Source organism: Poecilia mexicana, unplaced genomic scaffold (assembly GCF_051168715.1).
Source record: "Poecilia mexicana isolate PSO_F unplaced genomic scaffold, ASM5116871v1 scaffold_18, whole genome shotgun sequence".
Taxonomy (NCBI): domain Eukaryota; kingdom Metazoa; phylum Chordata; class Actinopteri; order Cyprinodontiformes; family Poeciliidae; genus Poecilia; species Poecilia mexicana.
Window position 1 is genome coordinate 3,830,635 of NW_028263387.1, and position 26,139 is coordinate 3,856,773.

A 26,139-nucleotide genomic window follows, 5' to 3' on the forward strand; every position below is an offset into this window, starting at 1 on the left:
CCACCCTTACCTCGGTCTATATCCAGTCGCCTAGCAACCAGCAAACCAGGAACAAGATGGGGTGACAGGAAACTGCCATCGCTCAAAAAACCAGAATAATGTCATACCACACTGATTAGAGGCAGCTTGAAACAGTTTGTGAAAAATTACAAATTGAAGACTTAAATTTCTTTCAAATATTGTTTGTATTTAGATAATCTTCTCATTATTAACCTACTTTTTAATTTTAGTCACACCCAGTTTTTCAGGTTTTTTTTGCAACAAATTTTATGCTATCCTCCATTTTATTTTATTATTTTACCTGCAGAGTGTCTTCAAGAACTTTGACACGGATGGTGACGGCCACATCTCCAGGGACGAGTTTGAAGCGATCAGGAACAATTTCCCTTACCTCAGCAAGTTTGGAGAGCTGGACAAGAACCAGTGAGAATCCACCAGTTAAGACACGTGATAAAGTTAGTAACATCAGTGTGTGTTTACAGTCTATCTCTTCCTTTTGCGTCCGATCGCAGAGACGGGAAGATCAGCAGAGAGGAGATGATCGACTACTTCTTGAAAGCCAGTTCTCTGCTGAACTGCAAGATGGGCTTCATCCACACCTTCACAGAGACCACCTACGTGAAGCCAACGTTCTGCGAGCACTGCGCTGGCTTTGTAAGAAACCACTAATAACTTACTCTTACTGATTATATCTCTCTTTGTCAGAGTGAATGATGTGAATCCATGACCTGATGGAAGTTTGTTTCTGCTCTGTCGCGGTCCAGATGTTACACTGTTCACTCCGGTTTTAGTGGGGATGCATAAGACACAAAAACACTCATGAAAATTTGTGATCATGATTTTTATCATTGTCTTAAAAATCTAAACAAAACTGAGATTAGTGGAGAAGTAATTTTTTAACCATTTTCTCCACTGTTCCACAAATGTCAGTAAATTTGTTTTAACACATTTTTTAATTTATTTTCAAAAACAGAACGAACACAACATGGAGTTGGTGGAGTTAAATACAAACTGATGTGTGAGGAGCTTAAAGGAAATACAAAAAAACTGGGATGAAGAGAGAGAGAAAAATAAAAAATAAAACAAAATTAATTAAATAAAAGAAATAACTAAATACATAAGTACATAAATGTAATATATCATTAAATATGAAAAATATGACACCCAGAAAAAGCCAGTTTAAAATAGGAATGTTTTCTGAGAACAGTGTTTGTTTCACTAGGAATGCAAAAAATTCTAAAAAAAACAAAAAAAAACAACACAATGAAATAGTTTTTCATGATCATTTTTATCCTTATCACAATAGTACCACAAAATATCTTGATAAAATTCTGAGTCCATATGAGCCACCTCTACTCGTTATCAGCTGTAACTGTTAAAATAGACGGCCCAACCTTCAACATAGAGAAAATAATATGGTGACTGAGTTATGTTGATATTATAATACAATATATGTGAACAAATAGAAAAAATAATCAAACTGACTTGAACAACCATGTGAGCCAAAGTCTCAGAGTATTTCAGTTCTCCTTTCTTAAAACTATTCTGACTGTTTCCATCACCAAATATATCTTAACATGCTTTAACACACACAGTTGAAACCATGCTGTTAAAAAAAAAACTCATGTCGTTGCTGAAGATGTTTTCATCCCAACATTTTGCTAAAAGTGTCAAGGCTGATGTTCACATGTTTAATCATTAGTGGACGAATCTTACAGAAGAAGTCTTTTTCCTGCTTCATGAATTTTTCACGTCACTTTGAACACGATCGTGTTTGTTGAGTGTTTCGGCTCATCAGTACCGCCTGATTTTCTCTGTTTGCAGCATTTCTACTTAGGCTAGTAAAATCTGCAAAAGTCCTATTTTCTAGGATAATTATGGATAAAGAAAATAAGAGTATAGAAAAAGATTTGAATTTCCAGATTTTGTTTCTTACATTTTGTCTAAGTTGTCTAACTTCTTTAAGTCCTTTATAATTTCCCAACTTTCTTTCTTCTTTGTGTCCCTCTGTAGGAGTTTTCTACCTTTCACATCTTTTCTTTTAACCTTGCTCCTTTCTCTCTTTGTTCTCTCTTTTTTCATTTCCGTCCTTTCTTTTTTTCTTCCTTTTTGTACCTTTCTTTATTTTTTCTCTTCCTTCGTTCCTTCTTTATATAAAAAAATACATTTTCATCCCTTATGATGGATCTGCAACTGGGATTTTAAAATTTTAACCTGAAAATCTCCAGAAACCAATTTATCACCAACTTGACATAAACCGTCTGTAACTCCTGTCAGTGGATCTTTAAAATGATTTTTGTTTGATGTTTTACTCCTTCAGGACGTATCGATCTTTGCTTTATTCGTCCATATTTTATTGTTGATCGCTTTCATCCTGTCTGTCGATACCAGGTGTCATTTCTTCTCAAAGGTCAAAGGTCAGACACACTCTCCATGTCATCTCATACCTAGTGGGGTGAGAGCTGGGACTATTTGCACATCATTATTTGCCTCCACAGTCGTGATGGAGCGTCTCTCCCAGGCTTTTCCTCCGTGTCAGGTCAGGCCAATGCCAATTACTATGAGCTCCAGTTGCATTCTGGGAAACATAGAAGAAAGGTAATTGGGTGAGATGATAACCCTCGTCTGTGGCGGTGTCACCTCTGTGCGTGTGTGTGTGTCCTTGACATGCCTCCCGAGGAGCTGTGTGTTGTTTAGTGAGTCAGGAAGAGGAACGTGGCTTTAGTCGGCTCTGGATGTTTTTGGTTGGTCTCTTTGTGTTGCGTTCAGGCGGCAGAGTGCCCAGAAGATTATATGCACAGACTTTCATTAAAACTCCAACACTGCTGCTGTACACACATTTATTCTCCAGGGAGGCTGACATTTTCCACTCATCCTGAGGGGAAATTCAGAATAGAGAGCATGGAAAGATAAGGACTCTGTGCTTTGAACATATCCGTGCGTGTGCGTGTCTGCGTGTGTGCGTGTGTGTGTGTGTGTGTGGCAGAGGTAGATACACCAGCCGCATCCTCGTCTGCCCTCTTAGTACCTTCCTCTTGGTTCCTCTGCAAAAACAATATTTTCCCCTGCAGCCTGGTATTTTATTTTATTATTTTGTTCCAGCACTTGTTTCAAATATGCTGCTCGAGTGGAGCCAGGCCTCCAGTAAACACTGCAGAGTTCACACTTCCTCCCACCCCCAGTGTTTCACACGCACACACACACGCACACACACACACACCCCACACACACACACACACACACACACACACACACACGCAGATCATCTGAATCTTGTGCCGCTCTGCCCGCAGCCTCCTTCGGTCCTAACTAATGGCTCGCAGATGAGTTTTACTAAACACACAGAGCGAGCAGACACGCAGCAGAATGTGTGTGTCGGCATCTCCAGAGGACGCTAAAGGCTCGGAGTGTGTCTGTAAGACAGACTGCATCTCAGAGTCTCTTTGAGCTCCTCACAGTTTAGTTAGCATGAAATCTAAATGAGCTGGGCAGACTCGGTCCACACACATCATTTAGTCATCAAAAAGGAATGTTCAGTTTGTGGAAAAGGAAACTTGCTTCAGTCACTGGTTTCAACCACTAGCTAAAAAGTTTGTTGCACTAAACCTAAAGCGCTAGACCAGTGGAAGCTAATTTAGTGGAAGCTAATGCTAAAGCACTAAAATGCTAACTTTATTTGAAATGATCTGCTCTTAATAGACTACAATCCTCAAACACCAATTTCATTTTTACATTTTACATGTTCTAGAAAGCCCTTAGTTATTGTATTTCTTTATATCTTAAGCTCTATTGCTTTGTTTTATTTTGTTAATGTTTCTTGTTTGAAATAAAGTTATTGGGAAAAGACAGAGAGAGAACGTGAGCAAGGGAAACGTAACGTTTCCAAAATAAGAGCATAAATATGTTTAACCACTCGACAAATTCGTAACAGTCGAAAACAAACATCTCAACACAGATGTCAAAATTTATTCAGACAGTTAGCAAAACAGACGAGTCAATTAGAGCCTTAGAATGGATCGGGAAATGTTGAAAAGCTAAGTGTGCTAAGTGATGTCAAACTAAGAGCAAAAGAGCTAAATGAAAAATTAGTTCTGCAGGTTGGCAGAAGTGAAATTCATAAAATTATTTTTTAGCAATGTCGTTTTCAAACAAATCCTTAAAAAATGCCATTACAAATACAAAATTACAAATAACCAACAACCTTTTCTTTCAAAGCCGACCTCAATGTACTTCAGCTCGACTAGACATAGCAAACAGGAAAGAATGATTCAGATCCTGATCTTGTAAAGGACAATAGACGAGAAAATACAAATCAGAAAAATGCTAAACACTGTTAGTATGTTTTGGGTCTACAATGGTTTACTGATCCTTCTCGCTAAAGTTCACTGTCACATATCGGCCGACTGAGGCATTAAAGGTGCTGAAACATCCCTTTAAATGATTCATGTTGGATCATTGCGAGGTGCAATTGTCCTATTTATGGATTCTGCTGTTATGAGGTCAATATCTTCCTCAGCCACTGCAAAAAGTCACCTTTCAAGTTCAAACATTGGGTATATATTAATTAAAATAAAATGATCTGCCAACAGAGCAAGAAAATGAGACTTGTCAAGACTTTCCTAAACAAGTTTTAAAAAAAATCCCATATAGGTCTGTCACCATAACAAATTTTGCTGGATGATATATTGTCCCAGAAGTTATTGTGATAAACGATACAATTGTTGTTTTAAGACTATTTTCAAGTGGCATAAATAACGCAAGAACACATTCTGAAAGGTCAATGAACCTTAAATTCTAATGAACATTTAACACTGATACTGGAAGACATTTTAAATACATAAAATAAATTAAAAAAACAACATCAAATAAAACAAATTATGAAGTCTGCGTAAGTGACTGACCAGACTGAGGACGTTTATCATCTAGTTTTAGGAGGAAATGGGGGAGAAAAAAAGAGAAAAACAAGAAATCATGCAAGTGGAAATTATTGAGTTTGTTTTAATTTGTTGTGCGATTAATTGTTTTGTTGCTTTTTGCAACAGCTCTGCCTGAAAATCCCTTAAAATTAGTGTACTTTCATTAAGAACAAGACAATTTTTACTTATTCAAATAAGATAAATGAGACTTATTTACAGAATGTGCTGAAAAATATTCTCGAGAAAATCCTACTTGACATCTCGCGCATTATGTTTATATATTTCTAGCAGCTTAAGTGGGTGGATCAATTAGAGTTCTGATTAGCTTATTTCACAGAAACATTTTTTTCATTAAATAGAATAAAATATATCTACATTATGCCAGAACACAAGCTTCAGTCAGAGCTCTCTCTATTTCAGACCCTGTTCTCTCATCATTAGGCTCAGACGCTCTGGCAAACACATGCTGCTGCTAATTATTGCAGGTTTATCCATGGAGGAGGGAAGTATTGAGAGCATCCTTTTTTCTTTTGGATCTAATAACATGATCTGTCCTTAGAAAAGAAAGAAGAAAAAAAAAAGCAGATAACGAGCCAAAGCAGCCCACTGCTGCTGGGCCTGTCTGTGTTAACGTGACCGCTGCAGGCCAAACCGGCGCAGCGCTGAGAGTGAAACGTAGATGTTTCCAGATCTGACCTGCCAGACCTGCTGTTGCCGCTTAGCTGCTCCAGGGGCGACGATGTGAACATGAAAGCAGCAGGTTTATACGCTTTAAAGTCTCCTTTTACAATTTCACACACAGGTTTTGTGTTTTGCGAGGCTTCGATAAAACTGCTACAAATACAACATGTCAGTACTCCAGCAGGCATCCATCCTGGTTCTAACACTTAATTTCCTTTTATCTTCCATATGACTCTCTCTTCCAGATACAACCTCCTTGAAAAGGCTAAACTGGCATTGGTCATACCCAAATGCTAATAAATCAGGGTTTTGCAAGCTTTACGAACCGACTCTTTGGAGCAAAATAGTTTGTTTTCATCATAGCTACTGTAGAAAATTCCCAAAGTTTAGGAAAGAACAGTGATTTTTACTCTTGTTTTAAGATTTAATACATTTTCTTCATTGCAACATTTAAATTTAAAGTAAAATGATAAAAAAAATATTGTGTCATTCTTTGCAGAAATGTATGTATATGTTGGACAAAAACACCTAGGAAAAACTGGTAAGCTAAAGTGTTTTTGGAATTTATTGTAAAAGTCATTGAGAGCCACAGGCTGCAGATGTCAGCAATAGATAAATTCATTCTTAAGATCCATCTGCATAAATCTTCCAGACTTCTTTGGTCTGCATCATGTGAAAAATTAAAGTAGTTTCCACATATTTTACAAAAAAGATACATTCATTGTTCTGGAGCTTTCTCAGCTGAGAAAGGTCAACATTGTAACTTTAAGTCACTGTGAGCTCTTCACAGCTATGCAAGAAAAGCACTAAATGGCTAAAGATCTTATTTTGTGTTTTTACCAAATCGATGCGCGTCAACGGCAACTTTTTATTGGGTGGAAAATTAAAAGAAAGGAGTTTAAAAATAGTCAGCCTGAAAAAAAAAAGCTGAATTTTGATAAACTGTTCATTTAAATACATTTAGAATTAGCATGCTAATTCAAAAGCTAGCGGAGAAAAGTCACATAAACCAATAAGTGTGTAACTGAGCGTCATTCCGACTCCTGTGTGAACTTCATTGTGTTTCACCGACTCCAGCAGCAGCAAAGGTCAGTGTGTGTAGGCTGAGCTGTGATGATGCCGGTGTCTAGATGTTTGTCTTCTCTTTGTTGCGCAGCCCCTGCCTGTGTGGTGTGTGTGTGTGTGTGTGTATCTACGTTTGTAGCTAGCGGCGTATTTGTTCTTATGGCTTCTCTGTAGTTGTGTGTGTGTTTGTGTGTGTGGAGAGGTCAGGATATTTTGTGCCTCCTCAGATGTGCCAGTGCTGTGTGTGATCTCCAGCTCGGCTCTTTCATGTTATTGTCCCCCCACTCCTCCACACACACACCCCAGCCCCTCCACCGCTGCACTCCTCTTGATCTGGGTCCCCCTCCACCAGCCCCCTCTGCTCTGGCCCCTGTCTCACCTCATCTCTCTGTTCAGTTTTGGAAATTCAGATATGAAATGAATGGGTATTTTAAAATGTATATCTAAGCTAAATTCTGTTTTCAACACATTTTTTGAGTGTTTTCACACCTGATAGTTTGGTAGACTCGGTTTGATTGGGAACCAAAATCGCAACATTCCTTACAAGTTTTAGCTGTTGTGGTTCGCTTCCCAAACGTTTAGAAAGACCTGTTCAACTCCTCACCTGTGGTGGCGCTGCACCAAGAACTACTGAAGGAAACAACACAAAAACGTCCGAAGAAGATACGAATGAATTACTTCTACATGTAATAGCAAAAATGGAGTAGCGTCAGATTTTAGCAGATGTGGGATTTTTCTTTTGTCTTTGGCTAAAAACTGCGAGCCATTTCTCCTGGTGACAGAAAACTGGGGCGGTTGTTTTGGTTGTATTTACCCAGAATGCCCTGCGCTGTAGTTTTTGCATCCATATAACCATTCAAACCCAACCACAGTTCACTTCAAATGGACCAAGACAGATCAGAGGTTTTGGTCTGCGTCAGAGTTCCATCACACATTCTCACCTCCCAAACGAACCGAACAGGGTGCATTTGATTTTCTTTCATTCAATTTCACAGCTCAACAAAAACTAAAATTATAAGAGATTAGAAACAGAAGGCAGTGGCTCCCCCATTTTCACCAAAATCTCCTGAAGTCTCCTGAATCGTAACAAGTGACACATGGTTCTGAATATTTTTTAGTTGAAAGCAGTCTGACATAACTGGCATGCACATTAGTGCAGCCCCTTTAATCAAGTACCCCTGAATAAAATCAGATACAACTGAGCTTATATTCCACTACTACACATTTTTTAGATACCCCCACTCAGTTACTTAGTTATTTCTTTGGATCTAAATGTATTACTTTTAAATAATAACTGTACAGTGTCATTTCTCCAATGTTGTGAATCCTAACTGTCCTTCTTACAGTTTTTTTTTCTGTAGCTATTCTACTCTATCCCAAACTGCCTTCAGAAATCACTTTGTGTCTGTTTGTTGGCTTAGTAGAAATGAACAGCACAGGGATTACATTTCTAGGTACAGATAAGTGCTGCTTTATGTTAGTCTGTCATGTAAAATTCAAATAAAGCAGAAAGTGGGTTTTTTTCGATTTGGTGTCATTCGGTTCTGTCCTGTTCCCTGAATCTGTCACTAGATGTCCCCAGCTACCCTCTCCTGCTCTCTGCAGCATCACGTCATCATGTCGTCCTCATCACTATCCTGAGTCTCTCCTGCTGGCACACACACAGTCCTTCCTCAGATCCTCGCCCCACTCCCTCTTCCATTCAACTCTCCGTTCTCTGTGCTGAATCTTCTCCGTTGCTCAGCCTAACAGTTTTGACGTGTTTCTCTGAATTATTTTGACCAAATTGTCCTAATGTGATGTTTTATTTGGTGTTCTGCTGTCACGTTAAACTCGTAGTAGTTGCTACTGAATGTTCATCATTTTCACATCTGTTTTTGTCGTCTTCTTAACACTTGTTTCCAGATAGTGTGGCATAAATGTCAGCAGTCCTAGCAGAAGGAAACAGCCTCTGCTGTTCGCAGTTCATCCATTTTAGAAATGTGTCAGTCTTTGGTCTTTTAGGATAATTGGAATTTTCGAGATATTTAAAGATCCAAACTTCCAGTTATGAAATGAGACAATTATTTCAAATTTTTCCATTTTTCATTATATTTCCATCAGCTTTATTGCAAAGTTTATGTAACACAAACAAGGAATTTAACTCTCCTTCCATGTGCATTTACTGTATATGAAGGGAACATAAAAAATACAACTTTTTTGTAACTAAACATCCGTCATCATGCTCTGCAGGACCCATCTGTCATGTTGCAGCTGGAGGATCCTGCTGAGATGGAGTGATGTGAGGATGCTGCTTCTCTATGAGAACTATAATTATCATCATTCAAAATACAATTTTCTTTCAGTTATAATTGGACAGAGTTTTTTGTACAAGTAAAACACCTGAAGCCCTTATTATGGAAAGTTTTTCTCTATATAACCTCTATTTAAAATGTATATTTGTAGGGAACATGGGTGTGTTCTTTCTGTTTTTGAAAAACAAGAAAAAAATATTCAACTCTTGCTCAAAGTTTCCCATCCAACTGAACCTGTTCAGTTCCATGAAAGCTGGAGGTGAAACGATGATTAATCAGGGCTAATTTGCTGCCTTCTTGGCATTTGCTGAACTTCTTCCTGTTCCTGACTGCTTAGCGATGTTGCATTCACTGATTCACAGCTGATATGTGCGCTGGAAAAATATTGATACCTTTACCTTTAGTGGGAGACACCGCTACCTAAAATGTTAGTTGAGCTAACTCTGAAGCTCTAATAACAAACATTAGTTCCACTAACATTACAATATTACACAAACACAGTATTTAGCAGAAGCTAATACTAAATCACTAATGTGATGTTTAGCAGAATGCTAAAGTGCTAACTTCAATTAAAATATCTGCCCTTGAAACACCACAACCGTCGAACACCAATTTAATTTTGACATTATTTCCATGTTCTATAATGGCCTTAGATATCGTATTTATGTTTATGTCTTGTTCTCTATTGTCCGGATTCTATTTTGTTTCTGTTTGTTTCTTGTTTGAAATAGTTATTAGTGAAAAAGCAGAGAACGTGAGGAGAGGAAACAAACTGTTGCGCAAAAAAATTATTCTACTGAAAATTTACAAAACAGCCAACATACATAGATAGTGCTTTGGAATTTATTTGTGATTTTATTTAGGAGTAGCTAAGTGTGCTAAACATCTTCAAAGTTAGCTAAAGAGCTAAGCGCATTAGCAGAAGTGTGTCCACTACTGCCTTTACCATAACGTTACAACCACAGCATTTATGTATTTTGGGAGGATTTTATTTGATAGACCGACACAAAATGGTGCATTATTGTGAAGGGGAAGGAAAAAGATCAAAGGTTTCTCCTTGGTTTTTATTTGTGAAGGATTGTCCAGACCTTGTATTATTATTCTTCTAATTAAAGTTGCCCCATCAAAACACACTGACGTTTGTGGTTTGTGGAACCTGACAGAATGTGACAAAGTTTAATGGGTCACTGCATACCGGTGTGTTTTCTCCATCCATTACCTTTCAGGTATCTTAATTACCCGTTCACCAGCCTTCTTCTTCCTTTGTCTTGTCCTTTCTTTCTTCTAGATATGGGGCTTTTACAAACAAGGCTACAAGTGTAAAGGTAAGACAACAATTCTCCGAGCAGATGTTCTTGTTCCACTCGGAAGGCTGCCGCCTCCTGAGAATCTCTTGATCCCATTGATCTCCCCTCTAACTCATACGCATATACAGAGTAAATGTCAAGAACACACAGAGCCACCATCTCATCAGCTGTACAGGATCACTCTGTTTTACTCCATCTCCACACGTAAAGCCTGGATTTGCCCTTCCGGGCCTCCATACAGACTTGTGTTTGACACACACACACACACACACACACACCCCTCCAACATCTCCTCTCCCTTCAACACTCCCTTCATAAACACTGACTTAGCCTTCTTCTTTGCACTGGGGAGAGGCTGTCAGTGGTTTGTGCCAAGTTGGTGATGAACTGCAGATGCTATACTCTGGAAATAACTTAACACTGCGAATGGAATGTGAGGAAAAACTTAGGGAGTGATGGCAGATCTCGGGAAGATTTTCGTCTGCTGCGGTGTTAGCAGGAGGCGATTGAAGACAAATGACTGCTCTGCTAGTTTACACCCAGAGTGGCTCAAACGATTAGCTCATTAGCTTGCAACAAACAGGTCCACCTCTGTTCAGTAAATTCTCCAAACTTTGCAATGGGGAGGAATTCTACTGAGTCTTTTCTGGAAAAAAAACAGGGATTTCCTTTTCGTCCACATGCAATTTCGGTATTAACTTTCTCCTCATTCATTTCGGCCTTCAGGTTTGCTAACTGTTGCTTATTAAATCGCTGGCAAGCCTTCATCAAACATTTCCGTCGCATAGCAGCCAGAGTAATTAGTGTTCGCTGGGGTCATTAGACGCAGTTTTCACAACGCTCTGCACCTCGAATGTAGGAGACAAGAAAAATAGACGTGTTTACTCAAAGGCTGATTTGTTTATTAGCACAAACTAATCCCAGAAGTATTCCAAAACCTTTGAACTTTTCCACTTTTTTTCACGTTGCAAACACAAAGCAGTGCCGGAATGTGAGGCAATAGGGAAACTGTGATTCTATAAACCTTCTAGGAATAAATGACTGGAAAGTGTGGATTGGCAGTTTGGATCTAACTGTGCAGTTTAGGTCAAAATGTGTTCATAGTTGATTTTACTATAGATTATGTGGAAAAACTTGTACATTTTGGATTTGCTAGATGTTCTCCATGCACTTTCAGATGTTTTGCTAAAAATGTCAAAAGAGGGGAAAAAACATACCTCAAAAACCAAAACAAATCCCAAATACATCTCAAAAAATGTAAACTTGTGAAATGTACAATTTTTTAAGTCACTCATTTCAGTAATAAATTATTTACAGAATGAAATATTTCATACTTTTGTTTATTATTTTTATAGTAACTGACATTAAGGTAGTTACTTGATTGTGCTATAAAATGTTTTCCACGTTATGTGCGTGGAAAACATAATACTTTCCCTTTAAGAAAGTGAAATCAATCTAAGTTCACATTTTTAACCGATAAAAGGACGGTCCACATTTGGCTTTTGGTATTACAGAGAAGGCAAAGTGCGGGTCAAACACAATCACACCCATAAAAAGGACTGATGTCTCTGCAGTGGGTACACCCACACCCACACACACCTCCCACCCATTCAACCCATCTACTCCCCCCACACTTTCCAATATCCTCTCCACTCAGAGGCCTGTAGTCTGACTGGGAGTTTCAGTGTGTTCTGGCTTGTTCCATTAATGAGACCGGAGGAAGTCAATGAGACAGGCCCACAGCCATTCATCCCCATTACCATTGTTAGGCTGTACTCAGGGAGGGAGACAGAGCGCCAGGGGTGTAATTGAAATGAATCACCCACTGTGGCGCAGTGCAGGAGTGGGAGGACTCTGACTGCGAGTGGGTTGCTGGGATGTGTGTGTCGGAGCAGCAGATGTCAGGCATTTCAGACTTAACTATAGGAAGCCTCTAGGTGTGTGACTGGGTGCAGTGCTGTCACAGTTCATTCTAACTTTTACTCCAACACACAGCCACAGAAATAGCCCTGATTTGGGGGGGGTTTCAGACTTTTTCAGTCAGCTTGACATTTCTGCAGCAGCAGCTTTCACTTTTTTTTATTGAGAAATATTTGATCTGACTCCCATATCTGTCTCTCATTCGACTTACAGCTGCTTAAGTCTTACAGAGCCATCCACACATCTAGAACTTCTTCACATTTTGTCAGAAACTTCAACTTGATTGTATTAGGTTTTTATCCATCAAACATGAAGTAGTGTGTTTTGGTGGAGTAGGACAAAATGGATAAATGGCTTTCAGTGTGTCAGGACTCTGTAGAGCAGGGGTCCCCAAACTTTTTCCTGCGAGGACCACATAACTGTTACCTTTTCTGGTCAGGGGCCGGTCTTAGATTTTCGAGAAAGAAACCTTAGAAAACTTTTGTTGAGGGGGGACGGGGGGGGGGGTGAAACTGTGGAGCAGGGGGGTTGGGGGGGCTGGATTACTGCCGACGACATATTCGCGTTTGTAGATAGATTTTTACCCAGAATGCAAATGGAACCGTGAGCAAAATGGTGACTGGTACTGACTAGTATATATTCCATTGAGGGAAACTAAATTTCATATCTGCTCAAGAGCCCCCCTGGTGGTTGAAGAAAAATCCACATATATATGAAAAAAAAAAACACTGAATGCCAGATCCGGCATTGTTCAGGGGGCCGGACCAAATGAGGAGGCGGGCCATAGCTTGGGGACCCCTGCTGTAGAGCCACATTTTGCTACGGAGTCTTTAGGGAATGTTACCATCAGCTTTGGACATTTGGAGGATTGTAGTTTTTGTTAGAGATCAGCGTATCGATCCAAAGTATTGATACGTCCACCAAGTATCAGATCTATTAGTATCCAGTATTGCATACTTTAGTTTCATATACTCTCTTGAAATTTTGTATAATTTTTTATATTGTTTCAATTTGCTTTCAAATTATAATTTTGTTGCACTTTGTTTATTTAAGAAAAATGCACACAAGTCATGTTATATGATATTTTTTTAAAGTAAAGTACTTTGTCCAAATTATACAGTGGTCCAGAGGTCCACTGTATTGGACCTCTGGACCAGAGGTGAGCGGCTCAATCCAAAGTATTGATAATGTCGATACCAAATCTTTATCAGTTTTGGATCAATAGTAGTGTGGTAAGATTGACACTTTAGTTTCAGATTCCCTCTAATTTTTTGTTTTTTTGTTTTGTAGTTTCCCAACTATACTTCAAAAAAATTTTCTTTTGTTTTTATATTCTTTCTGTTTATCATATTAATATGCTATTAACATATTTTGTAGACATCTACCAACTTTGTCCAAATTCTGTCTTCAGTTTTAACAAAATAATTCAAAAGAAAAAACACAAAAACACCTAAGAGTCAGAAGCTCATTGATATATGAAACTTGAATAATAAAAGGTATTGATAACAGTATCGGTATTGGTGATATTGGCCCAATACTAATTTGGTATCAGATTGATAGCAAAATATCTCACAGCTCTAGAGGACACTTACCTATTTGCAGCTCAGTATTCACAAAATTGTGGGTTTTTTCTGAATTAGTTGCAGAAATTTTTCCTTTTTGCTCATTTTCTTCTAGATCATATTGAAAATATTAGAAAGAAAATCCAGCTTGGAAAGCTGAGGAATCAAGGCAGTGCTACTTGACAGGCCATTGGCTGTCGTTAGCCAATCAGATTGGCTGCACCACTCAACAGTAGAAAAAATATTGTGGTTGCTCGCATTTGAAGTAGTACTATGACAGTATACACTGTGTATTAATGCATACTAAGATAATTTGGTGTTTGAAGTATTACAATAAGCAGTTAGAACAATTTTAGAGGGAGTACCAAGTATTTGCAAATTGTAGCTTTTTGCAGGTGACGGTGGCCCCTAACCTGCATGAATACTGGGTGTCGCTCAAATTAGAGGTGAATGATACTGCATGTTTTGGTATCGATCTGATACCAAGTAAATACAGAGCCAGTACTGATGCCATTATCAATACTTTATACCATTTAGGTTTGATATATCATCAATCTTCTGACTTCAGTGTGTTTTTGTTGTTTTTTCTTTTGAATTATTGTGTTAAAACCAAGGATAGAATGTTGACAGTTTATATCTGTCTACTCTACAAACATATTAACATGATAAACAGAAACCATTGAAAATAAGCAAGTCAAAACAAAATGTTTTGTTGCGATCTTAACACGCTGCTATTGATCCAATCTAGAAATTGATCATTTTCTTATTGTTTTGTATCGATCCACTCACTTCTGGCTCAAATTAGGTCTGAGTGGACGGAGAGTTTCTGTCAAAAATGTGTAAATTAAAAGTTTCTAAGTGTAACATGACATACTGTGGACAAGTTCAAGGCTCAAAAATCATTTTTAATATACGTAACTGAAGGTAAATATTCAGTTTTCTTGCTTCCTCGCTGGGTGACCCACCACTACTGCTCCCGCTCCTCTCAGACTCGCCCCAGTTTACAGAGTTACTGTTGAGTACGGTTGACCTGTCTGTGTGTGTGTGCCGGTGCTCGTGTGTCTGCATGCTGTGCCAAAGCACTTTTCTGTCGCCACTAGCTCTCCCATTTACCCCCATGTTTCGGTTTGGACCCGTCCCGTTGTCTGACCCTGTCTTTCCTCCCCATTCCTCCGCCGTCCCAAACAAATGGACATTCCCTTGTCGCCGATCCTCCCTGCCTCTCCATCCGACTCGCCGTCCTCTCCTCCTCTCCCGACACCTGTCCCTGCCGGCGTCCTTCGCCCGCCGTGTCAAACCTCCGGCTGCAGCCTGCGGGGTGAACTGCCACAAGGCCTGCCGCAGCCGCCTGGCCGTGGAGTGCAGGAAGAGAACCAAGAGCATCAGCCACGAGACTCCGCCTGCCCTGCAGGCCCGGTCCTACAGCTTCCCACCACCTGCAAACACTCCGCCCAGCCTGCAGAACTCAGGTGAGGACGACGGCACCAGTGTGGATGGAAAAAAAGGGCTACGTTTCTGACAAAAACTCTGAAATTTTTTGGTTTAATCTCAGAAAATTTCTAGCAAAAGAAAACAAAAATTCTGAATTTGAAAAGTTGAAGATTTGCTTTAAAAAAAACAGAAAATTTGAGGTTAGTCTCTGATTTTTTTTAAAGAAAAACCCAAGGAATTTCTGGGTTTGAAAAGTTGAACATTTGCTCAAAATAACTGAAGTTTTGAGATCAATCCCAGAAAATTTCTAGAAAAAAACTTCAGAGTTTCAGAAGTCAAAGATTTTAGACTTTTGAAATTTCCAAGTTTGAGATTAATCTCAAAATTTCTGAGTTTGTATTCACTCAGTAGCCAGTCTGTGCCAACATTCCCAGTATCACACACCTCTTTGTTCTGTTAATCTTCCACAGTGACGGAGGAGATTCAAGCCAGTTACCTTTTTATTTGCCTTTATACTTATCTTATTTGATGCTGCAAATGAATGACTTGGAAAATGTTTTTTTACTCTCTAGTGAATTTGTTTGATGACTGGAAACATTAAAGTGATCATAACAGAAAAAAATCCCTACAAATCATTTTCCTAGAGCTCTAAATTAATCTTTACCATAAATAGTAGCAAATATAGCAGGATATTTATGTTAAAATGTATGCATTAAAATCAAAAATAATAGTACATCATAGTAATTGTGTGCAAATACTGTGGTATTTTTATTCATTCACGCGGTGAGCGAATAGAGTATAATTTGTAATGGAAATATAATTAGCTTATCACAGGGAAACCTTTTCTCTCTGGCTGATTGGAGGACTCGGGTTTTCCAGATAATTGAACCAGAATGCCGTAAAGATCTGGCCAGTGCTCAAGGTGTTCTGGGCTCTCAGTCTTCTCTTTCTCTCTGTCTCCATCAGTCATTGCAGAAGAAGACATAGAGACGGTCGAGGAGGGAGTATTTGATGTCCATCTATAACCAGGTGAGAGATGCTCGATGTTATTGCATTCCTCTTCTGCGTGTCGTTGACGTCTCTCTGCGTTTCGCAGATTTCCCACAGCAGTAATTGATTTTCACTCTTGTTAATAACTACCTGTTTGGCCCTGGATGACTCCTGAAGTTTCTGTGATATCTGTTGGGCAAGGCAGAGAGCGGTCAGGCGGAGGCTGCTGGTAGAGCCTACAAGATGCTCTTTCACATGTAAAACACTGAGGGGAAAAGTCATGACGCACTGCTATCTCCTCTATTTCTGCAGTTATTTGACTTTAACCTTCATCTTTATTTCTGCTTTGGATTCATGAAGCACGTTGCTCTAAAGACATGTAGGAGCAATCCTGCAGAATTATGCAGTTTGCAGTTATTTTTGTCAGGTATGCGTCCTCTCTTCAGGCTCCAAACACAGCAGATGCAGAGGTGTCTGAAGACAAACAAAAGTTTGCATTTTATAGTTATTTTATTTAAAATAAAACTGCTGCAGTCGTCCACCAGTGAGGAAATGAAATTGCACTCCTGGATTGGTTGATTTTCAAATGCCAGTCCATAGCATGTCAGTGGCTTTGACTTGGTATTCCAGCTTCACAAACTGCATTTTCTTTCAAATACTTGAGATATATTCTGTGGAAAAATCCATGAAAAACTTGCATGTACGTTCTGTAGACAGATCTGTAAACACTGAGCTGCAAATAGGCCGAGGTTCACTGTGCTGGACTAAGATTTGGTGACTTTGGTTAAGCCAGCGGAGTTCAGTGCACTCGATTTTATGTTCAAGATGATTTGAGGTTTATGATATGCATAATATTCCAGAGTATGAGGCATGCATCTTAGATATTTTGCTGAGATGACTCCAGCAAGTTGCAAACTACACACCTTTGGTCGCAAAATATCAGTTGGTTAGTCTGAAAACACACAACCTGTGATTCTATCAGCCTGATTTGTGTTATGTGAAAAGGCAAAGTGAACTGTAGCAGGCAGGTGGTGGATGATGTTTGTTGGCGGTAGCGTCAGATGCACTTCAGGAATACGAGTTCTGCCCCAAACTCTGGAGATGAATGCTCTACAACAATCTGAATGATGCCACATCTGACTGACTGACTGGTCTTTAGAGACAGGTCAGGTTTACATGGTAACCAGAAACAAACACTTTCCCAGTCCACTTAGCGGTACAGCATGGGTCGGTACGGGCCGGTACTCTGTTTTATGGAAAGCATTTCCACTGCCAGATGGACTCTCACTGGGCAGGCGGGCTTAAACTCAAACAGCTAACGTTGCGTCTACCAGTGCGACGACAAACATAACCCACTAGTACACCTCATGTTTGTTGCAAGCAGTGACGTTCTTGTGTGATGCCAGTAGTTGACTGTAACCATACAGTACCATTGACCTATAAACTTACAACCGAAGGGGGTCAAGGAATAGTGTGGCACAGGTCGGTTGCATGGGCCACTTTTTCAATGGAAACAAAAAAAATAGTGATCCGTAGCGCTCAATGGAAACGAGGCGAAATGCAATCATCTTTCATAAGTCAACCAACAGCACAGCCACATGTTACTGCAGCTATGGACATATCCAAGAACACGAGTACTGCAATGTTATCCATTAACCGCAGCACAGGTGCTGTTAAGCCCATTTCTTTGCCTCGCTTCCTTCCTTTAGGATTGTATTATGGAAATAAAGAGATCAATAAGTGAGCTTTAATAACTGTAACCGTGCCAGAAAAACCTTTAGGTCTTCTAAAAGCCTTTGTGGCTTTTGGTCCTTTGAAAAACATCAATGACTCCTTATGGGCTCCAATCACAGCTTGCATATAAATAAATATGAGTTGTGAGCAGTTCAGTCGAATTGCGTTCTTTCATTTCCCAGGCTGTTTGATTTGAATAATTCTTAAAGGCCTTCACAAGTGAAACTAATCAGTGTATTAAAAGAAAAAAGGCAAGTGGAGATAACGGACGGCAAATAAATTTGCCTAATTTCTCTTTGGAGGAATGACTCTTCTTCTTTTGTACCATCTTACCCCCTCTGAGAATTATCTTATTGCTAAGTCGGAGACCAGTGTTTTCTTAAATAGGCTAATTAAACAACAAGAATGCAAAATGACATGGTCATATTCGCCAATAAAGAGGCTGTGGGGCAAAAATATATCCACACATTTTGAATACATTGCAGTAATGGATGTTTTCTGGCTGCCTTCAGACATTTTGACTTCATAATAAAGTGATGTTAGAATGCAGCGCCTTAATTCCCACTGAACATCGACACATTTTCAACCACAAGCTGTCATGTACCTCATTGGGTTTTATGTGTCGGACCAACACAAGCCTATAAATAGTTGTGAAGTAGCAGAGAAGCTGCACTTTGTTTCAGCCGACATTACTCTGATGCCCATAAATAAAGTATGTTCAGAAGTCACCAAATCACTAAACAGAGGTTTGTTTAGAGAACATTAGTGAACCGATGGCATCATGAAGAACAGAGAACAGACAGACAGGTCAGAGAAACATCCGGAAGCCGTGCTGGGTTCTGGTCATGAGACCCGAGAGCTCATCGTCAACAGTGGGTCATAAAAGGAAATATTATGAACAAACTGTTTGCAGCACAGTAACTTAGCAACAGAGCAGTGGTGGGCACTCTTCGGCTATCACGCTAATAGCAGAGTTCAGTTTACTCTTTAGCATTTTTGCTAGCTATGAAAACATTTAGCATACATAGCTTCCCATAAATTGATATTTCCAGATAAATTCTAGAGCATTAATTTACTTCGACATCCATGTTGAGCTGTTGGTTATCGACTGTTAAGAATTCTTCAAGTAGAGACGTTTATTTTCACGCTCTTGTTTTGAAACGGGTGAAGTGTGTTTACGCAGAGGCACGAAGAACTGCAGCTGGAAAAGGTTTCTGTGAAGAATCAACTCAGAGGGGGGAATGAAAACACTCGCCATATTTTTGCTTTTGTATATTTTGAAAACATACGAACCATGAATCATTTTCATTCCTTTTGCCAACTATGCACCACTTTTTTTCTAGTCTGTCAAACAAATCATCGTATAATACATTGACGATAGTGTTTGTAATGTAACATCGAGTAAAAAGAAAAAAAAAAGAAAATCATTTGAATACTTTTGTTAAGCTTAGTAAACTGGAAGAATTTACAATTTAGCTAATCTTTGCACATTTATCTGGCTTTATGTGATCAAAATGATGGATTGTCATTGGTAAAATTACACAGTAAAAAGAATTAACAGCAATATTTTTATTTCTTTAGCCGTAGAGAAAAAAAAAAGAATGTTCAATTTTCAAAGTCATATTGTCACCATGTTATTCATACTATTCATACATTTATAAATGTCAGAGTTTCAATCTATTTAATTCACAAACTAGATACAAGCTAGATATGTAGCTAGCAAGTTAGTTAAGAAGTTAAACATTTAACTTACTGACTCTCCCTAGGTGTGAGTGTGTGTGTGCATGGTTGTTTGTCCTGTCTGTCTCTGTGATGCCCTGTCCAGGTGACCCCGCCTCTCACCCAGAACGTTAGCTGGAGATAGACACCAGCAACCCTCCCAACCCCACTAAGGGATAAGGGTGAAAGAAAATGGATGGATGGATGGATGGATGGATTTTTTTAAGTTTCAAATTAGTTGGCATGTTAAATATTTAAGTTGCTAAGTATTTAGCTTGCTTGCTAAATATTTATTTAGCCGAGTGCTAAATATCTAGCTTGCTAACTAAAATTTAATATTTCAACTTTGTTAATTAGCAAATTAAATAATTAGCTTTGTTTCTAAGTATTTAGCTAGCAAGCTAAATATTGAGGTCACACCTAAATATAGACATTTAGTCGGGAAAATATTTACTTTATAACTAATAGTTAAAATAAATACTTTTAGCTAAAGATTTGTTAAATATTTACTTTCAAACTTTGACATTTATAAGTATACGAATAACATGGTGAAAATATGACTTTGAAACATGAACACCCATTTCCGCCCCCTCTCTGACAGGCTAAAGAAACCAAAACAATGCAGCTCATTTTTTACAGTGTAACTTTACAAACAGCTCTCCCTCACTAATGGGTTATTTAAGACAATGTTGACCTACTATTCAGTCAAATGCTTCATATTTCCCATGATTCTTCATTCTTTCCTCAGACCAGCTGAAGGAGGAAGTGCAGAGCACAGATCTGACATCCTGGTTTCCTGTTTTGTCCACCTGGTGCGGCTGCCATTATGCTGATGGGTTTCCTGTTTCTTTTAGGAGCCTTTAACTGAAGGCTGTGTTCTGGGAGTGGGCCGCTGTCATCCCGCAGCCCTCTCCACCCTGAACCCCACCCCCAACCCCAGACGACGGCGGTGTTCACGGAGCCAGACCCGAACCCAGCGGAGAACGTTCCCTCACTAACACGGCATGTTAGTGGTAGAACCCTCAACACCGAGGGGGAACACGCTCTGAACACGCTGCCACACGGTGGACTCATGCTGGAACAGCACGCTGTCTTCACCTAAATCGATGGTGCAACGTGTGTGTTGATTCAGTCTGCAGAGAATGTTCATGTTTAGAAATATTGTATGGTTTTCTTTCTGTATTTTAAAAAAAACAATCCATAAAATTGTATTTTCTCAGTGAAACTTTAGAGTCAGTGTGCATCTTGAGGTGGATGTCTGCTCTTCTTCAGAACATTAAAGCGGTGCTGTTATTGCCACGAATGTAAAGCGGCCACTCAGACTAAGCTATTGTCTCCTTTTCTCTGAGATGCTCTTGTTTCTTTTTTGTTTTCCTCTGTGCCGTTTTCTCAAGTATGTATTTGAGTGGAGCCACAACAAGGACCCAATTTTGATGTCAGATATATTGTTGCTTTGTGGAAACCGTGACAAAAACATCTGCTGGGCAGACAAAAGCGACAGCAGACAGGAGCGTTTAGACGCCTGTAATTAGAGCGCCGGCGAACGCGGCCGTGTTTTTGTCACGTTTCCCTTCGTGTCGGTGGCCGTCCTGTAGTGAACGCCGTGCCGTTTTCGCCGTACTGTGATCGTGATCCTAGCAGAGACAGAAAAACGCTGCCGTCACACCACCATCCTTCCCTCGCAAATTTGGCAACAGTTTTTTTTTTAAGGGATCAAAGCGGGGAAGTGAAACTGAAATCACCTAATGAGGCTTTTTTATTATTATTGTTATTATTATTATTATTCGACAGCAGCCTGTAGAAAAATATTCCTGAGAATCTTGGATTTTGCCTTTTTTTTTGTTTCTGTTCTGCACGTTGCCTCTGAAGTACTTCTGTAGAGTAGAAGTTTGGTGGTTTCTAACATAGTGAACTCCAGCGCCGTTACTGACAAAAGTGTGCAGCTTCGTTGTGCCTGTGGAGAGATGAATTCAGACGTGGAGCTGCGTTTCGCAAACTGCCGCTTTGTCACTGAATGAGACTCCGTGTTGTTGATTCTTTGCTGCATGAGTGTCTGGCCGTTCAGTGCTGACGGCTGCCTCTCTGTGTGTGACCAGAACCTCGCTACGATGTTCTCTGGTGGCTCCCAAATGATTCCTCAGTATTAAAAGCAGCAGCTGTTCAAATGAGTGTTGTGAAAATGTTTGTGATTAATAAGAATGATATATATATAAAAAAAACATGAGTTTGTGTATTTTTTTTCATCCATCCATCCATTTTCTGTACACCCTTGTACCGTAGTGGGGTCGGGATGTTTGTTTGTTTTTTTTGCCCATCTTTGGTTAATTTTGTGTATTAATGCTCATTTGTATGCAAGAAATGAAGATTTTTTGATTCACCATCGCTGTCTTGACTGAGGCGTGTCAAGAACAGAGTTACTCTTTAAGAAGCCATCCCACTGTTGCAATGTGATCTTTATTTATGACAGATTAGAGTCACTAGAAAAAAATAATTCTTATGAGAAAAAAAAAGAATTCTGAATGTGGGACAAAAGCGTTTTTTCTCCCTCAGAATTCTGAGAATTTTAGAATTCGGAGAAAAAATTATAATTCTAAGTAAAAAGGTAGAACTCTGAGAAAAAAGATATTTTTCTGAAAGAAAAAAAAGTCAGAGTCACTTTGTCATCAGTCCTGTTGCAAAGCTATCGGTTGCTTTATCAAATCCGACCTCAGTATGACGAAAAGAAAAGAAAATGAAGGTTTTGGGACGGTATAGTCAAAGACTTTACCAGTCGTTACCGTTTAGAGCAGCGAGGCCAAAACTGGTTAACTTAAACTACTGAGTATTAACCCAAAATTAATTAACGTAAAAATGCAAAAAGGTGTTCGTTTATTTATTTTTTTTATTTATTAGTGTTTGTTTTTTTACTTTTACCTGTCCAACAATTATTTTTAATTTTGTGAAAATGGTGCATAGTTAAAGATCCAAAGCATTACAAGTGCTTCAAACGTTTGCCTTATTAAAAGAAGACAACCATTTCCAAATATCTTGGTTCAGTTTTGTTGGCCAAATTTTCAATATTCTGGATCTGTGGTCAGGGGCCAAACAAAATCATTTTAAGGTCCACAAATGGTCCCTGCACCACACTTTGAACACCCCTGGCAAAGAGGATAAACATTTATGACACAAAGACAGTTTGGTTCTGAACAACTTTTCCCACCTTAATTAAAATCATAATTTAAAAACTGTATTTTGTCTTGATTTAGGTCTGTGATATTAAAACTGCACTGCAAAAACATGAAATCTTATCAATTTTTGGACTAGATTCTAGTGCAAATGTCTTAGTGCACTTGAAATAAAACAAAACTTACAAGAAAATATTCAGCAAAATATTGGAGCTTGTTTTTTGTAAATAATTCTTCAATGTTGATTTTTTAAAAAAAAACTAGTTTCACAGGCAGATTATTTCAATTATAATATGAGAAAAACAATTGTTTTAACTGAAATAATCAAATAATCTGCCAATTAAGGTACTACTTTTTATTCAATATCGAGGAATTACTTGAAACAAGCTGCGTTGTCATGCTAAAAGTCATTTGTAAGTTAGTTTTGTTTTACATCAAGATGTTTGCACTAGAAACTAGATCAAAAATACTTTGTAAGATTTTGTTTTTGCAGTGTTAATAATAACCTGTAACTGAAGCAAAACTAGAATTCATCTAATAGAGGCAAACATTTCTTTGCCTCTCTGTTGCATATACAGATGCAGCACAGTTGCTGGGTTTTGTTCCTGAACGATGTCCTTGATGGGAATTTGCTGAATAACAGCAAAGTAAAAAGAGTTTCGACTTCCCTCTGCTTGGATGCGATCGATGCGGCGTGATTAGAAGTTGAGCTCTGGTGGAGATTAAGATCTAGAGCAGGTCTGTGATGCGTTCTTCCCCTTCACGTCTCCACACATTTCCAAAGATAGGTCCCCTACTTCTCCTATAGGAGACTCTACATTTCTCCAAGTTCCCGCCTTTGGGTTCAGGTGACCCCCGACCCCGTGCCCTCCGCCTGTCTGCCTCTGGCGGCAATAACCAGCCCTGAATGGACCTGGGCGACCACGCCACAACTAATTACCCTCAGAGATAGAGTCGGTGTCTGGTTGTTCCGTTGAAAGCGAGGACATCGATCGAGCTGCGTTCATATCTCACCCCGCGCTGTGATGGCGCTAACTGCTCTCACGTGGATTAACAACGAGCTGTTGAACCGCAGAACTGGACCCGTCAACCTTGATCCGCTACCGGATCGCTCAGCGTGGAGTTCAGCCCGTCAGCATGAATAAACCCCAGTGAGAAACTGTCACAAAAACACCATATGTAAGTGTCAGGACTCTGCTGCTTTCCGTCTTATTTTGCATTATGTTTTAGGTTGGCCTTTCATGATCATTTCAGTTTTATTATTTGAGGTTATTTAGCGTGATTAGAATTGCCTTATTATTGCTTTCCTTATTTTCAGTCCTTCATAATGTTTCTAATTAGGTTTATTCTTTAGTTACCTTAGGTCCAGTCTGAGTCTAGGTATACCTTTCTTTAGTAGTTCCAGTTAAGTCCTTCTAGGTTGAATTCTGTTATGTCTGCATCCATTTTTTAGTAATCCTAGTTATGTTATTTCTTAAGTCCTTCTAGTTCCCCCTGTTAGTCTACCTAATTTTCTTATTTTATCACTTTAGGTTTAGTTAGTCTTTTTGTCTGAATCTATGTTCATCTTTCTTTAGTGATTCTAGTTAGGTTATTTCTTTGTTTAGATCTTCTAGTTACTCTAGTTCTATGTTCCTTGGTTCTTGTTAGATCAGCCTTGTTTATGTTTTCCTTCATGTCTTCCTCTCTTCTAGTTTATGAGATTTTCTTTACTCTGAATGTGTCTTCTGTATTTTCAGCTCCCTGTTGTTTTCCCCAGCAGATCCCCTCAGGCTCCCTGGACCATCTTCTCCCTGCCCCTCATCTTGCTCCTGTGCCAACTACTCACACCTGCTATCATCTCATCTCGTTAGGTCCATTGTTCCATTTACTCCCTCCCAGTATTTAAGCTCCTCTATCTCAGTCACAACTCTCCAGTCTGTCTCGTTACCCAGCTCGTCATTATGCTCGTTGCTATCTCATGTCTCCCCTTTGCTTGTGTTCTGGATTTCCTTGCACCCTTGGATTTCAGATTTTTGTTGTTGGTTTTCTTCATTGACATATCCACAGTACACTACATCTACTGCCGGCTGCGATTGGGTCCACTCCACACACATCATGATAATAAGCCGTTTATGTTGCTTCATTTGAGCTAATTATTATTATTGTCTTCATTTACCACCACTAATATACATATTTATAGATTTGCCTTGCTACAAACAACTATTTTACTGATTTAGAATATTTGTTTTTACAGATTAGTATAAAAACTATGAAAATATGTAATTTATTATGCTCAGTTAAATCCCAGAATTATGCAACTGAAACATTTTTATCTAGCTTGCTCATATATTCCCTCGTGTTATCGTGGTATAGTACTTCCTGTTTGTGTCCCGATGGTCAGATATTATTCATATGCAACTGAGCAATAAACTTTTTCCATAAGTGTCTCAGGGGTCTCTGGGGGTCCAATATTTTCCCACACACATTTTGGTGTGTGTGTGTGTGCGTGTGTGTGTGTGTGTGTGTGTGTGAATATTTATTCAATCACCTATTTTACATTGCATGTTTTTTATTTAACTGTCATTATTTTGTATTATTGTATTGCATTATTTTCTATACTTTTTATAGGTTTATATGAAGAAGTTAAGAGACATGAATACTTTTCCTAGAGACTGTCAGAACTAACTTTCCTGAACATCTGACTTCACCGCTACAATAGCGCTCACATCTGGATCTCTATTTACATGTTATAAAGCCTTTCAGAGATCTAAGCTATGACCGGCTGACATTTCTTCTGCTGCTGGAATGACGTATATAAATAGTCAACACCAGCATCTGTTTGTACATCTGAGAAACAGCATAAAATGATCAAGTTTCAGGAAAACCGAACAAACCAAAAAGCAGAGACACCAGTGCAGAACCTTGAGGTACGCCCATATAAATACCAACCATTTCAGACTCTTATGTTGTTTGTAAACACTTTCTCTAATTCAGAAATGATTTGACCAAAAAAAAATGTAATTTTCATATGCTAAGAACAATATCACAAGGTTTTCCTCAATAGAAGGAAAACCTTGTGATATTGTTTTCCTTTATCCAGCTTAGCCTTATCGTGGAAAAAAAAAAATCTGCACAGTGATGTTTCTAAAAGCCAGACTGCATCGAATCTGACGAAAAAGGGCAAAAAATATAGAGCTGCTGAATAATTTGTCAGGAAATCAATTTTACATATTGACCCTGATTCTTCCTGAACTGTGTGGTAATATCTACTTTTAAATATTTCACACTGCCCCTGTTTCACCACCACCACACCACAGCTCTCTCAAATCTTGTGCAATTGCTCCTCAAAGACTGTCTGCTCGTTTCTCACTCCA

The 26,139-nt window shown here is 39.0% G+C and overlaps 1 protein-coding gene and 1 long non-coding RNA gene across 3 annotated transcripts in view; both read left to right on the forward strand.

Annotated features, from left to right (window-relative positions):
• Positions 1 to 22,240, forward strand: part of LOC106933619 (RAS guanyl-releasing protein 2) — a 63,755-nt gene extending 41,515 nt beyond the window's left edge. For both annotated transcript variants that reach the window (XM_015012987.2, XM_088016202.1), the window contains exons 12-17: positions 308 to 423; positions 513 to 654; positions 10,245 to 10,281; positions 15,056 to 15,214; positions 16,143 to 16,205; positions 20,474 to 22,240. In XM_015012987.2, coding sequence (XP_014868473.2) covers positions 308 to 423; positions 513 to 654; positions 10,245 to 10,281; positions 15,056 to 15,214; positions 16,143 to 16,201 — 513 coding nt within the window. In that variant the 3' untranslated portion in view covers positions 16,202 to 16,205; positions 20,474 to 22,240. The remainder of the gene's footprint in view (positions 1 to 307; positions 424 to 512; positions 655 to 10,244; positions 10,282 to 15,055; positions 15,215 to 16,142; positions 16,206 to 20,473) is intronic.
• Positions 22,241 to 23,395: 1,155 nt separating this feature from the next.
• Positions 23,396 to 25,212, forward strand: LOC106933617 (uncharacterized). Its single transcript, XR_015766205.1, has 2 exons — positions 23,396 to 23,962; positions 24,546 to 25,212. It is a non-coding gene; the product is annotated as an uncharacterized LOC106933617 (long non-coding RNA).
• Positions 25,213 to 26,139: the final 927 nt, after the last annotated feature.